We start from the raw sequence: 15715 nt of genomic DNA on the forward strand, positions 1-15715 counted from the left end.
GGAATGGAAAAGTGAAAAAAGAAATCTAGAAGAAAGATAAATATTAAAAATCAGAAGCAATGGTTTAGATTTTCCAATTGGCAACCCTTTAAAGTATTCACCATGTTTTTCACAAGTACATAAATGTATTACCATCATATATGATAGATTTTCTGTTGAGGTGAAATTCTTGTTTCCATTTACTTACTTTTGGATTTATTCCTGTTCTTGTCAACTCCAACTCTGTCACCCACCTAAGTAATCCATGTTAATAAGCAAGTATTTATCCTTTTCTCCTTTTCTTCATGTGCAATCATTATGGAAATATTTATGGGTAGATTTATACATATATATATAGAAATATGTGTGTTAGTTGTTTGCTTTAGAAAAATTGGATTAAACTCTATGACCACTTTTAATATTGTTTTACTCATTGACAATATCTCTTGGAAATCTCTATAAATCAGTTATGTGGTACTAAACTCATTTTAGCAGGGACTTGATACTGCATGCTGTGGATTTCATGAGTGACTCTGCTTCTAGACTACTTTGGATTCTCAGTGGGGTTGATTTTGTCCCCCAGGGGATAGCTAGTGATTTAATGACAGTTTGATTTGTAAAGACTCTCTAGAGAGAGGTATTCTTCTGGAAGCTGGTTGATAGAGACCAGGAGTTCTGCTAAACATCTCACAGTATTTAGGAAGGCCCCCGGCAATTCATGTGAGTGCTCCAAACGTCACTAGTCCCCAGTTGGAGATCAGACCAGGCAGTCTAATCTACCCCTGGCTAGGATACTCTTTCCTTGGGTATTCCTATGGTCCCTTCCTTTCTTCTTGGCAGTCATTTTGGGAGTGGCATTTTCTCCTTGGCTTATTTTGACCATTTATTTACATTGCAATCACCAACCAAGGTGCAGACTCTTCACTGGACTTTCCAACACGACTTCATTTTTTTCTTTTTTCCTCACTGAACTTCTAACAAGTCATATAATTTATTTATTCTTTTTATCATTATCTTTTTCTCTCTTCCCAGAATGCAAGCTCCACTGTGGCTGAGATTATTTTTTTTTTCTGTTTTATTCACTGATGTATCCTCCAGAGCTAGAATGGAGCCTGGCATTTGATACAGGGTTTGCAAAAGAACACAAATGATTGTATGAGGCAATCACTTACGTCCCTGTTTTTGACTACGAACATGCCGAAATCAATGTCCTCATGAACAAATCATTACGAGTTGCTTCTTATGTGTCTATGTGGCAGAATGTTTTTAAAATTAGCTTTAGAAATTGACTAATGGGTTTTGGAAGGTATATCATGCCTCTCAAATGCACATAATTACTCTTTTTTTTTTCCTTGCAAAGCATTTTGTTTTTATTTGTTACATTCTAGTCTTTATCTGAAATGTATGTCTCTATATGACATAAGACTGGGGTTTAATTTCATATCCTTCCAGGTGGATAACCAGATATGCCAGCAACAAATTAAATAATATGGATTAAAAATATTAAATAACACTAATTCTAATGCCCACTGAATTAGAATACCCATCTTGGCTATAAATAATAAAATGAATTTGCTCTTTTTGTTAGTCATAAAACAGTTAAACCAATCTTACATATTTTTGCTTTGAGAAGTTACTTTAGTTTTTCATTATCCTACTATTTTTCATTGTACTTGTGGTCCAGTTGTTCTGAAGAATACTGTATTAGGGTCCTCCAGAGAAATAGAACCAGTATCATGCATACATAAAAAGAGATTTCTTAAAGGAATTAATTCATACTAGTTGTGGGGAATACAGACTCCACAATCTGCAAAGGGGACTGGTACCTGGAGAAGCAGGAAAGTTTATAGCACAGATGAAGTTCTCAGAAAGTATATTTAGGAAATTTCTCACTGAGGAGGATGGTATTTCTTGTACCATTGGGACCTTCAACTGATTGGAGGCCACCTATGGACAGCAATCTGCTTTCCTCGAAATTTGCCAACTTAAATATTAATCTTATCCAAAAATATCCTCCAGGTTGACACACAGAATTATCACAAATATCTCAGGTTACTTCTCATTCATAAGAAATGTTGTATTTTTTTAGAAGAAAACTTATATTTTGTGTCTGAGAAAAGTTAGACTCTTAAGTGCTGAGTCTGCAGGATTTCTCAGTAAGAGCAAGATTATTAGCTCACTTCTACTTTGAGTCTACTGACAATGAAGCCATTAAAGGTTGCATTCCTCTCAAATTGTAGAGCAGCAAGCAAAATGTGTCAAGATGTTGTTGGTGCTCGCTCGTTCCATCACCACTTACCTTGTCCATCTTCACTTCTGCGTTTCAGAGTGACAGGAATGGTGGTTCCCTGACTGTCCATTGTGACAGGAGGAGAACTCTCATCATTATCAATTGCCTGTGATGCTCACCTATTGCATCTATTCACTGGAATGCCACCACCCATGCCTGTCCCAATTGGGTACTTTAGAGATACCTTTAGGGTAGAGTGAAAAAAATCTCTACCTCTTAAGATAAAAGTCCTGGGACTCCTTGCTGTGGCAATGTCAGCTTTGGGTCTATTTAATAATTCAAGGGTTAAAGTAGAAGGGAACTGCCCTCTTTCCATTAAGCCTATGGGGCTCTAACCCCACATGGACATGAGAAATGTCCTCTTACCTTCACACAGTAGAGGCTTACTTGACCTGGGTATTGCTACTGGACTCACCTGGTGTGTGATCGGAGTCCACACTCAAGGCTTCAATAGGAATTTCGCTGCCAATGTCCCAAACCAAGTCATTCTCAGAGTCTTGAGTCAGACCGCAAGCCATAGTCCAGTTTGCTGAAGTCGTTTCAAAATTGCAGCTTCCTGTTGTACTTGTGTAAGGTCCTAGTGGAACAAACATGCTCATGGATGTGACTAGAGATATTTATCACATTTCCTATGACACTACATTCATGATGATTTAAAATTAGTATTTGCATGTATTAATCTTTTGTAAATACATGTATACAATCGATATATTCATAATGGTACATAATATCAGTTATACACTGCAATATCAGTTATACACTGCAACTTATTTTATCAATGGATTTAAAAGCAGTGCATGAAAAGTATCATTTATGTCTCAAAGTATTATCTGGACTACTAATATTTGTAAGTGACAGATAAAACTGTCTGCACATGAACAATGAACATAGCATCATGATAGTACAGATAATTCAGGTTGAATAAACAGCTTCCACCATCTGGTTGTTTAGTGCAGTCCTTTGGTTGGGTCTGCTGTTTGAACAACACAGGACTTGAGGCGGGCAGGCATTTACAAAAGGCAAGTCACCTTTGAGAAAAGTAGTAAAAAGTATAGGTACCATACCAATCACTGGAGCACATTTCAGAGCCAGCCACTAAATAATGAAAGAAATTCTCTTCTAAGTATTGATTGATAACTCATTAAAAATTAAATTGTTCACAATGAGAAAAATTAATAGATGATCACTGAATGTCTACTCTAGTCATCTGTGAAAAGTTCCATAATAATACCCTGATATCTAGGCTTTCATTTTTCTTTCTTTCTTTCTTTCTTTTTTTTTTTTTTTTTTTTTGGCACAGCAGTTATTATTTTTGAGCACTCACTGTAAAATCTGACTGTGTTATACAGACAGAATGAATGATTGGGTTATTTAATCAGTATGAATCTACTGAGATTGTCATTGACTTTTCCTTTCTTTTTGAAAAGATGAAGTTGATGTTATTATAAAAAAAAATTTTCTCCATAATCTTTTCTTAACATAAAACTAATGTTAGCATAAAGAATCTTAATCAGAAAGAAAACCTTGCCATTACATGAATGCCAAACATATAACAAACAGTTTTAATGTTTTTATACCAACTTTTCTGAACCTCTGAGAGGATTTTTGCTTTTCAACACTCCACTTCTTAAGCATTACTGCATCAAATCCCTAAAAACAAACTAATTTTTAATCATATACATTTTTACTATTCTATATGATTATATAATTCATTCTTTTTAACATTTTTATTTATGGCTATATGCATTTTATGCATGTCATGCCAGTATTCTATAATACACAGCAGTTTATATTATGTAGACAAGTAAAACAAGTTTTTAGTGGTTAGCCAATGCATCTGCAAATACTTAGTATTTTCTAATGCACCTGTAAGACCACCATTATGCATCCTTTAAAATGATGTCACATACAGGTTCTATACTAGCTTACTTCCACAAAACTAATTTACTGACATACAAACCCTATGAAAATTATTCTACATCCTTTTTCATGCACTAGGACACCCTTACTCTTCCTATTCCACCTTACTTAACATGTGTCTTTATTTTCAACTTTAAAGACCCCTAACCAATCAGGATAAAGTCTCATATTTCATTCTCTCCATCTCAAAATAGGTCACTTTCCCTTTTCCCTTTTCTAAGGCTAATACACTCACGTTCTCAACTCCTTGTCAAAATACCGTTATTAGTATACCACAGCTTTATTTCCTTCAAGGTTACACAATTTTTCTCTATCTCTTAATTGTAGATTCTCTCCTAATTTCATTTTTATAGCTTGTAATCACAGTCAGACTACCTCTCTTCTTTTTAAAATATATGTATATATCTTTACTGGCTTATTTCCCATTCTTTATATTCACCCTCACTCATGGTTTCCTGTTACTGTTACATTTTTACATGGATGACCTGAGTCTACAACTACAATGAACAGCAGACTAATATCTTCAAATACTCCTTTTTTATTAGCAAGATAAATTGTTCTTATTATTCTCTTTTCAAAAAAATGTTCTTTTTGGTATATTTCACTTGGGATATACAATTGTCACTCAAACCCTAAATCCCAAAATAAACTCATTGTTCACCACTCGAAGGTTCTTCTCTATGAGATCATGGCTGCATTTCATAACATGAATCTTATCTCTTTTAAAAGACTCAAACCTTCAGAGTCACTTTTGATTCTGTATTCTATGATTCACATTTCTAATGTTCCACCAATACCTGTAGAATTTCCTTGAGAACTTGTTGAGTCTCTTCCCTCCATTACGGACCAGTCACCATCATACTGGTTCCAACTGCAGGCTTATTTTAAGAGACTCTCTTTAATGCAGGCTTCATCTTATCAACCTTACAAACCCGAACCACATGAGCATTTTTAAGATTGCTCTTGTGTTACTTTCTCTTTCTGAAAATATTCCTTGTTTTTCACACTTTCTGAAACTACTCTCACAAATCACTAGCCTTGAATACAATAACCTTTACTTTGAGGCAAAGTATTTTTAGGATGAAATCTGTCTCATGTTCAAAATGGTCTTTACTCCAATCAAATTTTTCAGAAGATTATTTCTTAAAAGTAAACTTGCTTTTTAAAACATTCATGTTTCAGACTACTTCTTTCTCTTTTTTGGATATTTTCTCTAGCATGGTTACTATTTTATAACCATTCTTTCCCTATCTTGTTCAAGATACACTTTTATCTAAGTATCCCCTTTGTTTTGCTCAGGTATGGGCAGTCCCTCCTCACCTCCAGAGGTGGCTCATGGATCATCTAACCTGCTGTGCTGAGATTTTTTTTTTTCTCTTTTGTTCCCTTTGTTAGCTTAGGTACAGATTAGGAACACAAATCTAGATAATGAGACTTACTATGGAAGAGACATCTAGGAAAAGTTTGCCTTGTTCTTAAAAAGAAGCCAAAAGGAAGGAAATCTATTTGTTTATTCCTAGGATATGGTTGCAAATATAAAAATTTATACATGGAGTTAATTCTATAGCAAAGAGAGTTATCTGAGGATAAGAAGCATAAAGAAGACAGGCATCTGTGCAGTTCCATATATTTGATGACAACACAAGCTACTGAATTAAACAACGCAGAGCTGCCAACAGCTTAGACTTTTGTTATTTGAGATAATACATTTTGCTTATTGTCTGTATTAGTTAGAAAAGTATTTGGCTCCAAGCAACTAAAACTCCAACTTACAGTAACTATAAACAGACAGGAATTAATTTATGTCAGTTAATGAGAAGTCAGCAAGTTGTCATTTTGAGATAAGCACTGTGGCTCAACTTCGTGGTCTTTCATTTAAAATACCTTTTCCTCCCCTTCTCATTCATGGTTGCGGGATGACCATGTACTTCCTAGTACCACACAGATTCAAGGCACAGAAAGAGAAAGAAAGAGGAAAGGTTAAAAGAAAGAACATTTTTTCGACTATTCTAGTCTTCTTTTTTTATGAAATAGATAACTTTCTCAGATTTCTATATAGAATTCATTGGTCTCTTGTGGCTGGAAGAAAATTTGGAGAAGGTGGGTTTTGTTGCTGATCACAATGGTGTCAAAAATAAAGTCATTCTGTTATTAAGAGATGAAAGGGAATGAATAGGCACCTAGCAGATGCTGATAGGTTGTTTAAACTGGTCAAGATCAGAAATTCTGCCCTAGGCATCTTAACTAACATATCTTCCTTTTTTTATGCTCTATATCCACTATTACTCATCTCTGAATATCCAACTCAAGTCCTATCTCCCCCTTCCCAGAGCACATCAGTTCTCAGGGTGGTGTTAAAGACACTTACCAGCAGTGACAGTTGTTACCATACATCTGGAAGTCCACTACTTCCTCATTTTGCATTGCCATCTTAATTGATCAGCATTAAGCTACTATAAACATCTCTATGTGATCAGGGATTATTACTGAACCACATTATATATAAAAGTGGTTCAATAAATATCCACTGAAAGATGGATGATCTGAAGAATATAATATTTCCTGATAATGAATATGTATCAGTCTTTTCAAAATGGCAGTTACTTTGGAAAAACCTACTTTTCAGATTGTGATATTTGTCATGATCCTTTGAACGGAAATAAAACATTGCTAACACTTACAACTGGCTTTTTCTCCAGTGGCTTAATACTCAGACACATGGCTATATGATCAGTGCAAATACTGATAAACTTGTATTTTTAAAGACACAGTTCCATAGTTTATTATTTTTAATTCCTTATGTCCAAATAGTCACCTCATTTTGAACATATCATAATGCATGGTACAGAAATATTAATGCCCCCTCTAATGAAAAGTATTTTTCACTATGAAATGGCTTCTTGAAACTGCATTGAAACAGATTTTAAAGAATCTGGTTATAGTAGGAAAGAGTGACATGACTAAATAATGATGTGGATCCACACTGTAAAAGGGAGGAGAGAAAGCCCCTACCCACATACTGACCCAGAACACTATGATGGCTGAATACAGTCCATGGAGGAAAAAACATATTATCTAACATAATTATTAATTTTTTACAAGATAATTGATCTCATTTGTTGGAGACCATGCATTTTTGCAAAAGGGGGCAGAAATGCAAAAGAAAATTTATCTTTGTTCATATCATACAGTAATATTTTACTACTGAGGAGTAGCACCATTTCTTTTTTGATTGTAATAAAAACATGTAAGACATTAACTCTCATTGACAAATTTTGAAAGAATATAAAAATGAATTGGAAATGGCTAACATTATACATTCCCAAACACTGAACAAATATTTAATTTAATTCAATATATTCATTTATCCAGCATATTCATTATTCTATTAGATGGATATTATTATACTTATTATACAGGTTAGGAAAATGAAATCTTGAGAATTTAAATAATTACCTAGCAAGTGAGGACTTTAGTCAAAATGAAGACTTCAGGTTAATAATCACAAAAGTCAATTCATTCCCTATATTTCTCTAAAGATCATTTTGAAAATGTGATCACTTATTCCATTATACACAACAGATTATCTATTAGACTGCAGGTATTCAGCTCTAATGCCTATAATGCATCCAGAAGAACATCAATAAGAAATACTGATGAAGTTGATTTGCAGAATTAATGTCTCCTGTATGTCTATGTGTGCTGTGCAGTTCGTTTTATGGATGTGAACAAAATCCATCAAGAGATTTTAAGAAAAGAAACTATTCTATTTCATAACATACTGCTTTTGTTTTAATAAATTTAAATACTTCCTGCAGCAGTCCATCAAAATTGTGGGTATAACAAACCATATTTAAGTATGTCATTGACTTCAGTTTCCGAAAATCAAAATTGCCCCTATGTGTTTTCACATCAATACCTCAGATAGCTGTGGGAAAAATAAAAATCACATAAGGCAGCCTGAAAAGAAAAATGAGAAAAGCAAAAAGAAAATGGGTCTCATTTATATTTGAAAAACCAATATAGTTAGTAACTCTTCCTTATGTTTTCAAGCTTATATTTACATTAGTAATTCTTATGTTTTCAAGCTTATATTTACATTACATATACAGACACGTGAATATAATGCTCACACACATTATTCTTCATTTGTAGTCCCCAAGTAAGGTTATAACATTATTGGCAGCATGTTCTTTATTTTAAAACTAACCAGGAATCTTTTCATTTATGAACAATTTATATGATAAAAAACAAAGAACATTATATTTTAATACATTTTGCCCAAGTTTTTTTTCCCACATTATAAAGTGAGTTTTTGAAGACAAAAATAAAATCGTATGCATATAGAGGTACTCAATTCTTAGAAAGTTGTTCCTAGCACATAAAAGGAATAGGAATAAATGGAAGAATATTGAGTTTATATTTTTAATACATGTGCATCTTTTAGTGAAACCAACATAATATTTATTATAACCCTGCATGTACATGTGGAAGTTGCCATTTTTTTCTTCACTGGGTTATGGATGTTAATGCCTCCACATTCAAATTATTTTTCCTTAAGAATTTTCATAAAATTGTTCAAGATTTTATTATTTGTGGGTGATTATTAGATCCTCTACTTGCTATGTATTTGTGGAGAAAATGGTGATTTAACAAATATTTAAGACTTTCTTTTATAACTTCATGGGAATTATTTTTTTTGTAGACAGTATGACAATATTATCTTGGTGCTTTTAAAAGTAGCTAGAAATAGCACTAGAAAGTGTTCAGTGTATTATGAATATAATAATTTATATATAAAAAAACAGGACATTTTATAAAATTACTATTATAATGCTATGGTATTCATATAGTGCAAACCTGTGCCAGGCACTTTTGCTTCCTTTTAGAAATTCATTTAAAATTAAAATATTAAATAAACATGTGAGACATTATACTAATCCAGTCACTGTAAGACAAATTTTATATGTGTCTACTTAGATGGGGTACAAAGAACAGTCAAATTCATAGACAGAAACTAGAACGCTAGTTGTCAGAGGTTAGGGAGAGGATTGGAATTATTAGTCAATGGGTAGAATTTAAATTTTATAAGTTCTAGAAATGGATGGTGGTGACAGCTTTACAACAATGTAAATGTACTTAATGCTACTGAAACATGGGCTAACAATTATTAAAATAGTAAATCTTATGTCACATACATTTTATCACAATTAAAAAAACAACAAATACATAAAAAAGAAACAATGAAAGAGAATCTTTCAGAAGCATCATCACTATAAGATGTCAAGGAATAAAAATGATATTAAGCTAAGAAACAAAAATTTAAATAAGCTCGTGTGGTAACTCATCTCCAAAAATCCTTCCTTCTCTGTAATAGGTGGCATTTTCCCTTTGAGAGATGAAAGTCTACTTTCTCTCTTTGAATTCAGCCTAAACTTTGTTATTTGCTTGCCCACTACAATGAATTTGGTATACATCCTGGAACATCTCAGGCTAAGTCAAAAGGCTCTTCGCTGGTTTTCCCCGGGGCTCTTGGAACACCAACTCCAGTAAGAAACTAGTCCCATGTATGATGGCTGACAACCTGTTCTCTGTGGCTGCCATGTTCTGGGACCCTCAAGAACACATAATACCCCTGGAGAATGAGATGCTCATCAAGTAGGATGATGAGACCAAAGAGTTCCAAACCTGGAAGGGGAAGAAGCTATCACAGAAGTGACTATCTAGTCCCACTATACTAACTCATATCATATAAAATAGAAAGCAACATCCTGGCCTGAATTACTGACCCATAATAGTTGACCCAAAATGAAACTACTGTTGGGGATGCTATTTTGGGGATGCCTTATTTGCAGCAAATTATAACTGTAATAGGTAGTATGAAAGCTCATCAGTTAAGATACATGAAAAAATTATTTGGACTTAAATATATCCTATATTTTAAAATTATGTACTTGATTTTATACATGACTTTAAAAAAGTTACTTAAATGAAAATTTGAATAGAAGAACTAGTGGAGTACATCTAATCCAATATAATTGATAAAATCAGTTATTAAACTGATATTAATTTAATGAGCACATTTTAGCCTCAACTATAAAATAAACCTTTTTTGGAAACAGAACTGGTAAAAGAAATAAAAACAAATGAAACATGTAGACAGAGTTCAGTTTCTGGTCATTTTAGATATGATCTTTTATACATTTCTGCATAAATATTGGTGAAAATTTTTTGTCATATAATTTGTTACAGTTTTCAATATAAAAGTATAAAGAATGAGAAGGCTACCATTTGGATGTTTATGTAGAAAAGTTGGGGAAAATATTTTCGTGATTCTGAATCTATTCTTGTGCATGAAAAATAAAGTTATTTTCTCAGCCACCAGAGCCCAGGTATCTTTACTCATAAGTCAAAATCTGAGTAAACTGGCTACAATACATCAGACAGATACACTTACCACAGTGAGCTTCGTCAGATCTGTCAGAGCAATCTGGCTTGTAGTCACAGACAAGGTGGCCTGCAATACACTTCTTGTCCTGGCACAAAAAATCAGTGGCTTCTGAGCAAATCTCAGAAGTCTCTCCAACTAAGGGGAAAAAAAATTATTTAGTCCATGTTTTCATTACATTTGAAGAGTCCTCTTGTTCTATAGATTCCACACTATTAAATAAGGTAGCAATTTTAACAGTTGTCCAAGATAAGCTTCTGTTTAACTGCCTGTCTTTCAACTCCACCTGCAATTGTTCAGAAAGTTACCCAAAATTACTTTCGAAATACCTTTTAGTCACTCAAGGGCTGACCATAATCTATTACATAAACCCAAACTCTTGATCAAGGTATTAAAGATCCTTTATTTTTAATTATAGCTTTACTTAGTTTTCCAGTTTTATTTTCTGGGAGTCTTCTCATAAACATCTGCAGATAAATTATACCCTGTGACTGAAGATTTCACACGTGTGACATTTACTTTTCATTTTCCATGCATCTACACAGGATGCCTGATCTACTTAAACAGACCAGTTCCTTTTAGACCCTAGACAGTCAACTGTTCAACATCGTACTCAGAAGAAACAACTTTCTCTCCTCTTCTTCCCTATCTTTTTGTCCTCTTATAACCATTTTATTCCTATATTTGAATGATCCCTACTTGCTTAAGAGTTGTTTAGATATCTGTCTGTCCCTCTAAGAGTCCAAACTCTTGACATTTTCATAGTGTTCTCTTGGGCATGACATAGCACCTAATATACAGTAGGTGCTTATTAAGTGTAGGTTATAATAACTGAAGGTACTGGTTTCATTTGAAGGGGGCCTAGAAAAGTGTATTGGCAGAGAACTTTCAAAGGATTCATATATTTGAATATCATCTTAACTGATATGTAGACAAATGATAATACTTTACAGCTTTACAGTCACTTTAGCTCAGGTTCTAAAATTACTTTTAAAATCAATTTCAACAAATTAAATAAAGGTCAGCAATTTCTTTATTATATAGACTATTCCACAGTCTTGGCTGTTATACCTGGTGTTGGGGTAATTTACTTACAGAAAGAGTACTTCCATGAATGAACAGATTAAAACTATAGACTTGAAGAAAAGTATGTATCTATCATCTCCAGATCATTCCCTTAAAACATAGCTAAGGCCTGTATAATTTCTGGGAATAACTTAACTAGTAAAACTTAGATGATATAAATGTGAAAAATGAAGCAAGGGTATCTAAGACAAGAGCAAATATTTAACTATGGGCATTAGTAAGATGAAGACTCAAAGGTCATGTTCGTTGAGTAGTTTATAAAGTTTGCCACATAATTTTAATTAACTCTAGTGAAAAATTATGGTTAACTCAGAGAAGTATGTGGACATTGTTTAGTATGCAAGTATATGCAATTGAGCTTATTTTATTTGTCCAAGCCATTAAGATGAGAAGCCATATAATTACTCCACAGGAGAAATGCATTTTGACTTAAATTTAAATAACTGGCTCATTAATTCTTTAAAATATGACTAAAAAGACTATATTTCTAAATGAAACTTAATTTTTTCTTAATAATACAGAACTGCAAAGACATGGCAAGAAATCAAGTCAGTGTTTTGAATTGCAGTACATCAAACAATAACTAGAATTGCTATGGTATATTAGGAGCACGAAGAACAAATAAATTAAAAGAGCCTGCAATTCCAAGAACGGTAAATTTTTAAGACAAGACTATGGTAAATTGAAAAGGTAGATTATTTTAGTTAGTGGAGGCCTTGCACATGTTTAGTCATTTATTTCTTTATTCAGTCAAAATGATCAGAACAACAGCTAGTCAACTAGTTGGCAAATATGTGAAATGAAAGACAGCCTCACATCTTCTATAGTTGGTAATATAAGAATGAAAAAAAAAAAAACATTAGTGCTTTTAATAGAGAGTTGGAGATATCCTGGCTAGCAGCATATGGAATATAAAGATTACACAATTATTTGTAGAAAAAGGTTGATTAAGAGAGTTCTAAAATCCTAAAGCTAAAGCATGATAAATTGAAAGATCCCACAAAGAACAGATGACTTGCAAAATAATGTGGTCATAAGAAATACACTTTTAATCTAGTAAAAGCCTGGCATCATCAGACCCATAGACTGTGAACTGGAACAACCAGTAAACAGCTTGAAAGTGACACCAGTTGAAAACTGGCTTAATTCTATTTTGAAACAGAATTTACAACCAAAGAAGTTCTTGACTATATACATTTCGATTTAGATTAAAATAGGTGCTCTCCCCACCCCTGACCCCAGGATGCATTTTTCTGAACTAGATAGAGTCATTCTGTAGATGATATTTACTGGACATACACTTGTGTGATCGTCTTCTTCAGGCGATGATATTCAGTAAGCCCTGAGAGTTTAGACTGTGAATGTCACCCAGCTACACATTTTAGGCACCTTCGTTTCTCCATATAGAATACTAATCTGAAGAAGGATAGGGAAGACAAAATGGGCTCATATCTGGTCCTTGTAGACCTTAGTTAACTAATCAGCATGTTTGATATGGGAATCAACTGCAAACAAAACAAAACAGAACAACTTGCGTTTCTAAGCTGCTATCTACAAATAAAAGAGTAAGTGAAATCTAAACAGAGAACTTCCCAAAGAAATATAGGAAGTCAGGAAAAATATCCCAAAAGTTGTATTTGTATGCTAACCAAATAAGCATCTAGACGCAGAGAGAACACATGGTTATATAACAAACAAAGATTTTTTTTTTTTTTTTTTTTTTATGAACAAAGACTCAGAGGTGTTCATGAGTGAGCAAGGGTAAATAAATTGGTCAGCTCTGCCTAGGCATGTTGCTCCCTGAAGCACTGAGAAACTCGGTCTTTTGGTTCTCAAAATGCTTCTAACTTTTGACTTAATATGATAGGTGAATGAGAATTCTGAGTTTTAAAAAGTATCTTGTTATAAAAATAATTTAGATACATTATGCAAAAAGTAGGTAAAAGTCCTCTTTCATACAAGTACTTTTAATATTTTGTTGTATTTCCTTTCCTGTTTTAATATTTTTGGAAAATATAGTAACATACACTTAGAATTTTCTTGTTTATCGAGAAGATATCATATAAATATTTTCCTATTTTGTTGTCTGCACTTCGGTTATTATTAACACCTACAAAATACATTGAACACTGAATATACCTTAACTTACTTAACAATTCTATTATTGTTAAATTTTCATAAGTTTTCAGTAATTTTATATTTACAAAACTGTATAAATTATGCATAGTTGGGAATATTTATATGATTTTTCAATTATGGAATATGCTCAATATTATCTCTCCAAATACCATCTTTCTCTAATTCTCAGTTCTCTGCTCCTTGAATACCCATTGGAAAAGTGTTGGATTTATTCATTCTATCCTTGATGACTCTTAATCTCTGTCACATAGTTTTTTTCTCTTTACCTTAAGGTGCCACATTCTGGTGAACAGACTCACATTTATTTAATGGTTTGTTTTTCTTCTGTGTCTCTAATCTATTTCACTTTTCCTCTGATGTTGAATTTTAATTATAAATTTATTTCTTTTGAGAAGTTAAATTTAGTTATCCCAATTTAATATTCAGACTATTTTTCATGCTTTCTTTTTTCTGTTTTATGATTCTAAAAACATCATAAATTCTACCTTGTCCTTGAAGTTCAAAATTTTCCAGAAATTTTACTATTCATTTGTTGTTTTAGAATTTCCATCTCACATCTTATACTATAGTATGTGTGGTGTGGCACAAGTTTTGGCTTTGGCTCTCACATTTATTTTTAATTCATTCCAAGTCTCTGGACTGGCAACAGATTTCCTTGTGAATTTCCTGTTGTAAAGGGAATTTTCCAGTCATAGAAAAATTGAGACATTAGGAAAAGGGTTCAGGTCTAGCTCTCCAGTTCTCATTAAAAAACCCAGCCCCAGATTCTATATTCAATGTACAGAGCGCCAAATTGTTTAGCCTTCTGGAAAGTACATTTTTACCTATAATTCATATTTTAACTTTTGGTAATTGAACTGGGAGATTTTCTTTTTCCCTTTAAATTTTAGTTAAGAGTAATTAATGAGGAGGATCCAAGATGGCGGACTAGAGGGAGGCTGCGTTCCTTGTCGCTCCGTGACTCCGGTTTCAAGCAGAGGATATCTGTTTCTTGGTGAGGCAGTTTTTGTTGCTTATCGATTCCCTGGTGTTTACCCCATTTGTCTGCTGTGAATGACTTGCAGTCTGCCAGCATATCGACATGTTTTTTGAGTGCAGATTGCTCACTGTCAGGCACCTATCATACGCCATTTGCCTGCCTCTCGCCTGTCCATCGCCTGCCTTACACCTATCCATCACCAAATGCATGTCCCGATCATCCGACAACAGTCAGCAAACTGATCACTGACCACAAGTGGAGCAGCAGCTGCCTGCTGTTGCCTAGAAGTTCTCTGTCACAGTACCTGCAGGTTTGATTACATGTGGCTAGCACCATTTTGAGACAACAGCCAGGCCTCGTAGGACCCCTGGCCGGGCTGACTGAGCCCCATATCCAGGAGCCCTCAGACCGACCGATCACTCCCTGCCTCTGGGGACCTCAAATCAACTGACTGCTCCCCACCGGCAGGAACCCCAGACCAACTGACTGCGCCCTATCACCAGGACACCAGACCGACTGATTGCACCTGGCCTCCGGGATCGCGCAACCACACCAAATACACCCGAACTCCAGGACCCCTGCCTGACCAACCGCACCCCACCTCCAGGACCTCCAGATGACCACATCCACACCCTGAGCTGCAGCTCCCCACTTGCCAACACATTTCAAAGCCACAGTGACCATCTTGAATAATCCTGGAAGCCATAGCTCCGATCTTTAGGTGGGGCAAATACCATCCTGACAAGCCTGCTGAAGACTTGAAGCTCATTGTCTGGTACCTCTCATGTATCAGGCTACTGAACACTGAGAGGTTTCATTACTATATGACTGTTCTACTGTAGATTTTCTTTTTTCTCTTTATAGAAAAAATTTA

The 15715-nt window shown here is 34.2% G+C and overlaps 1 protein-coding gene across 1 annotated transcript in view; it reads right to left on the bottom strand.

Moving 5' to 3' along the window:
* Positions 1-15715, bottom strand: part of MALRD1 (MAM and LDL receptor class A domain containing 1) — a gene marked incomplete at its 5' end in the record, with an annotated part of 672621 nt that overhangs the window by 192404 nt on the left and 464502 nt on the right. Inside the window, 2 exons of the mRNA XM_079107637.1 lie at positions 2681-2846; positions 10647-10775. Coding sequence (XP_078963763.1) covers positions 2681-2846; positions 10647-10775 — 295 coding nt within the window. The remainder of the gene's footprint in view (positions 1-2680; positions 2847-10646; positions 10776-15715) is intronic.

This window comes from Sciurus vulgaris, assembly GCF_902686455.1.
Source record: "Sciurus vulgaris genome assembly, chromosome: 12".
Lineage (NCBI taxonomy): Eukaryota > Metazoa > Chordata > Mammalia > Rodentia > Sciuridae > Sciurus > Sciurus vulgaris.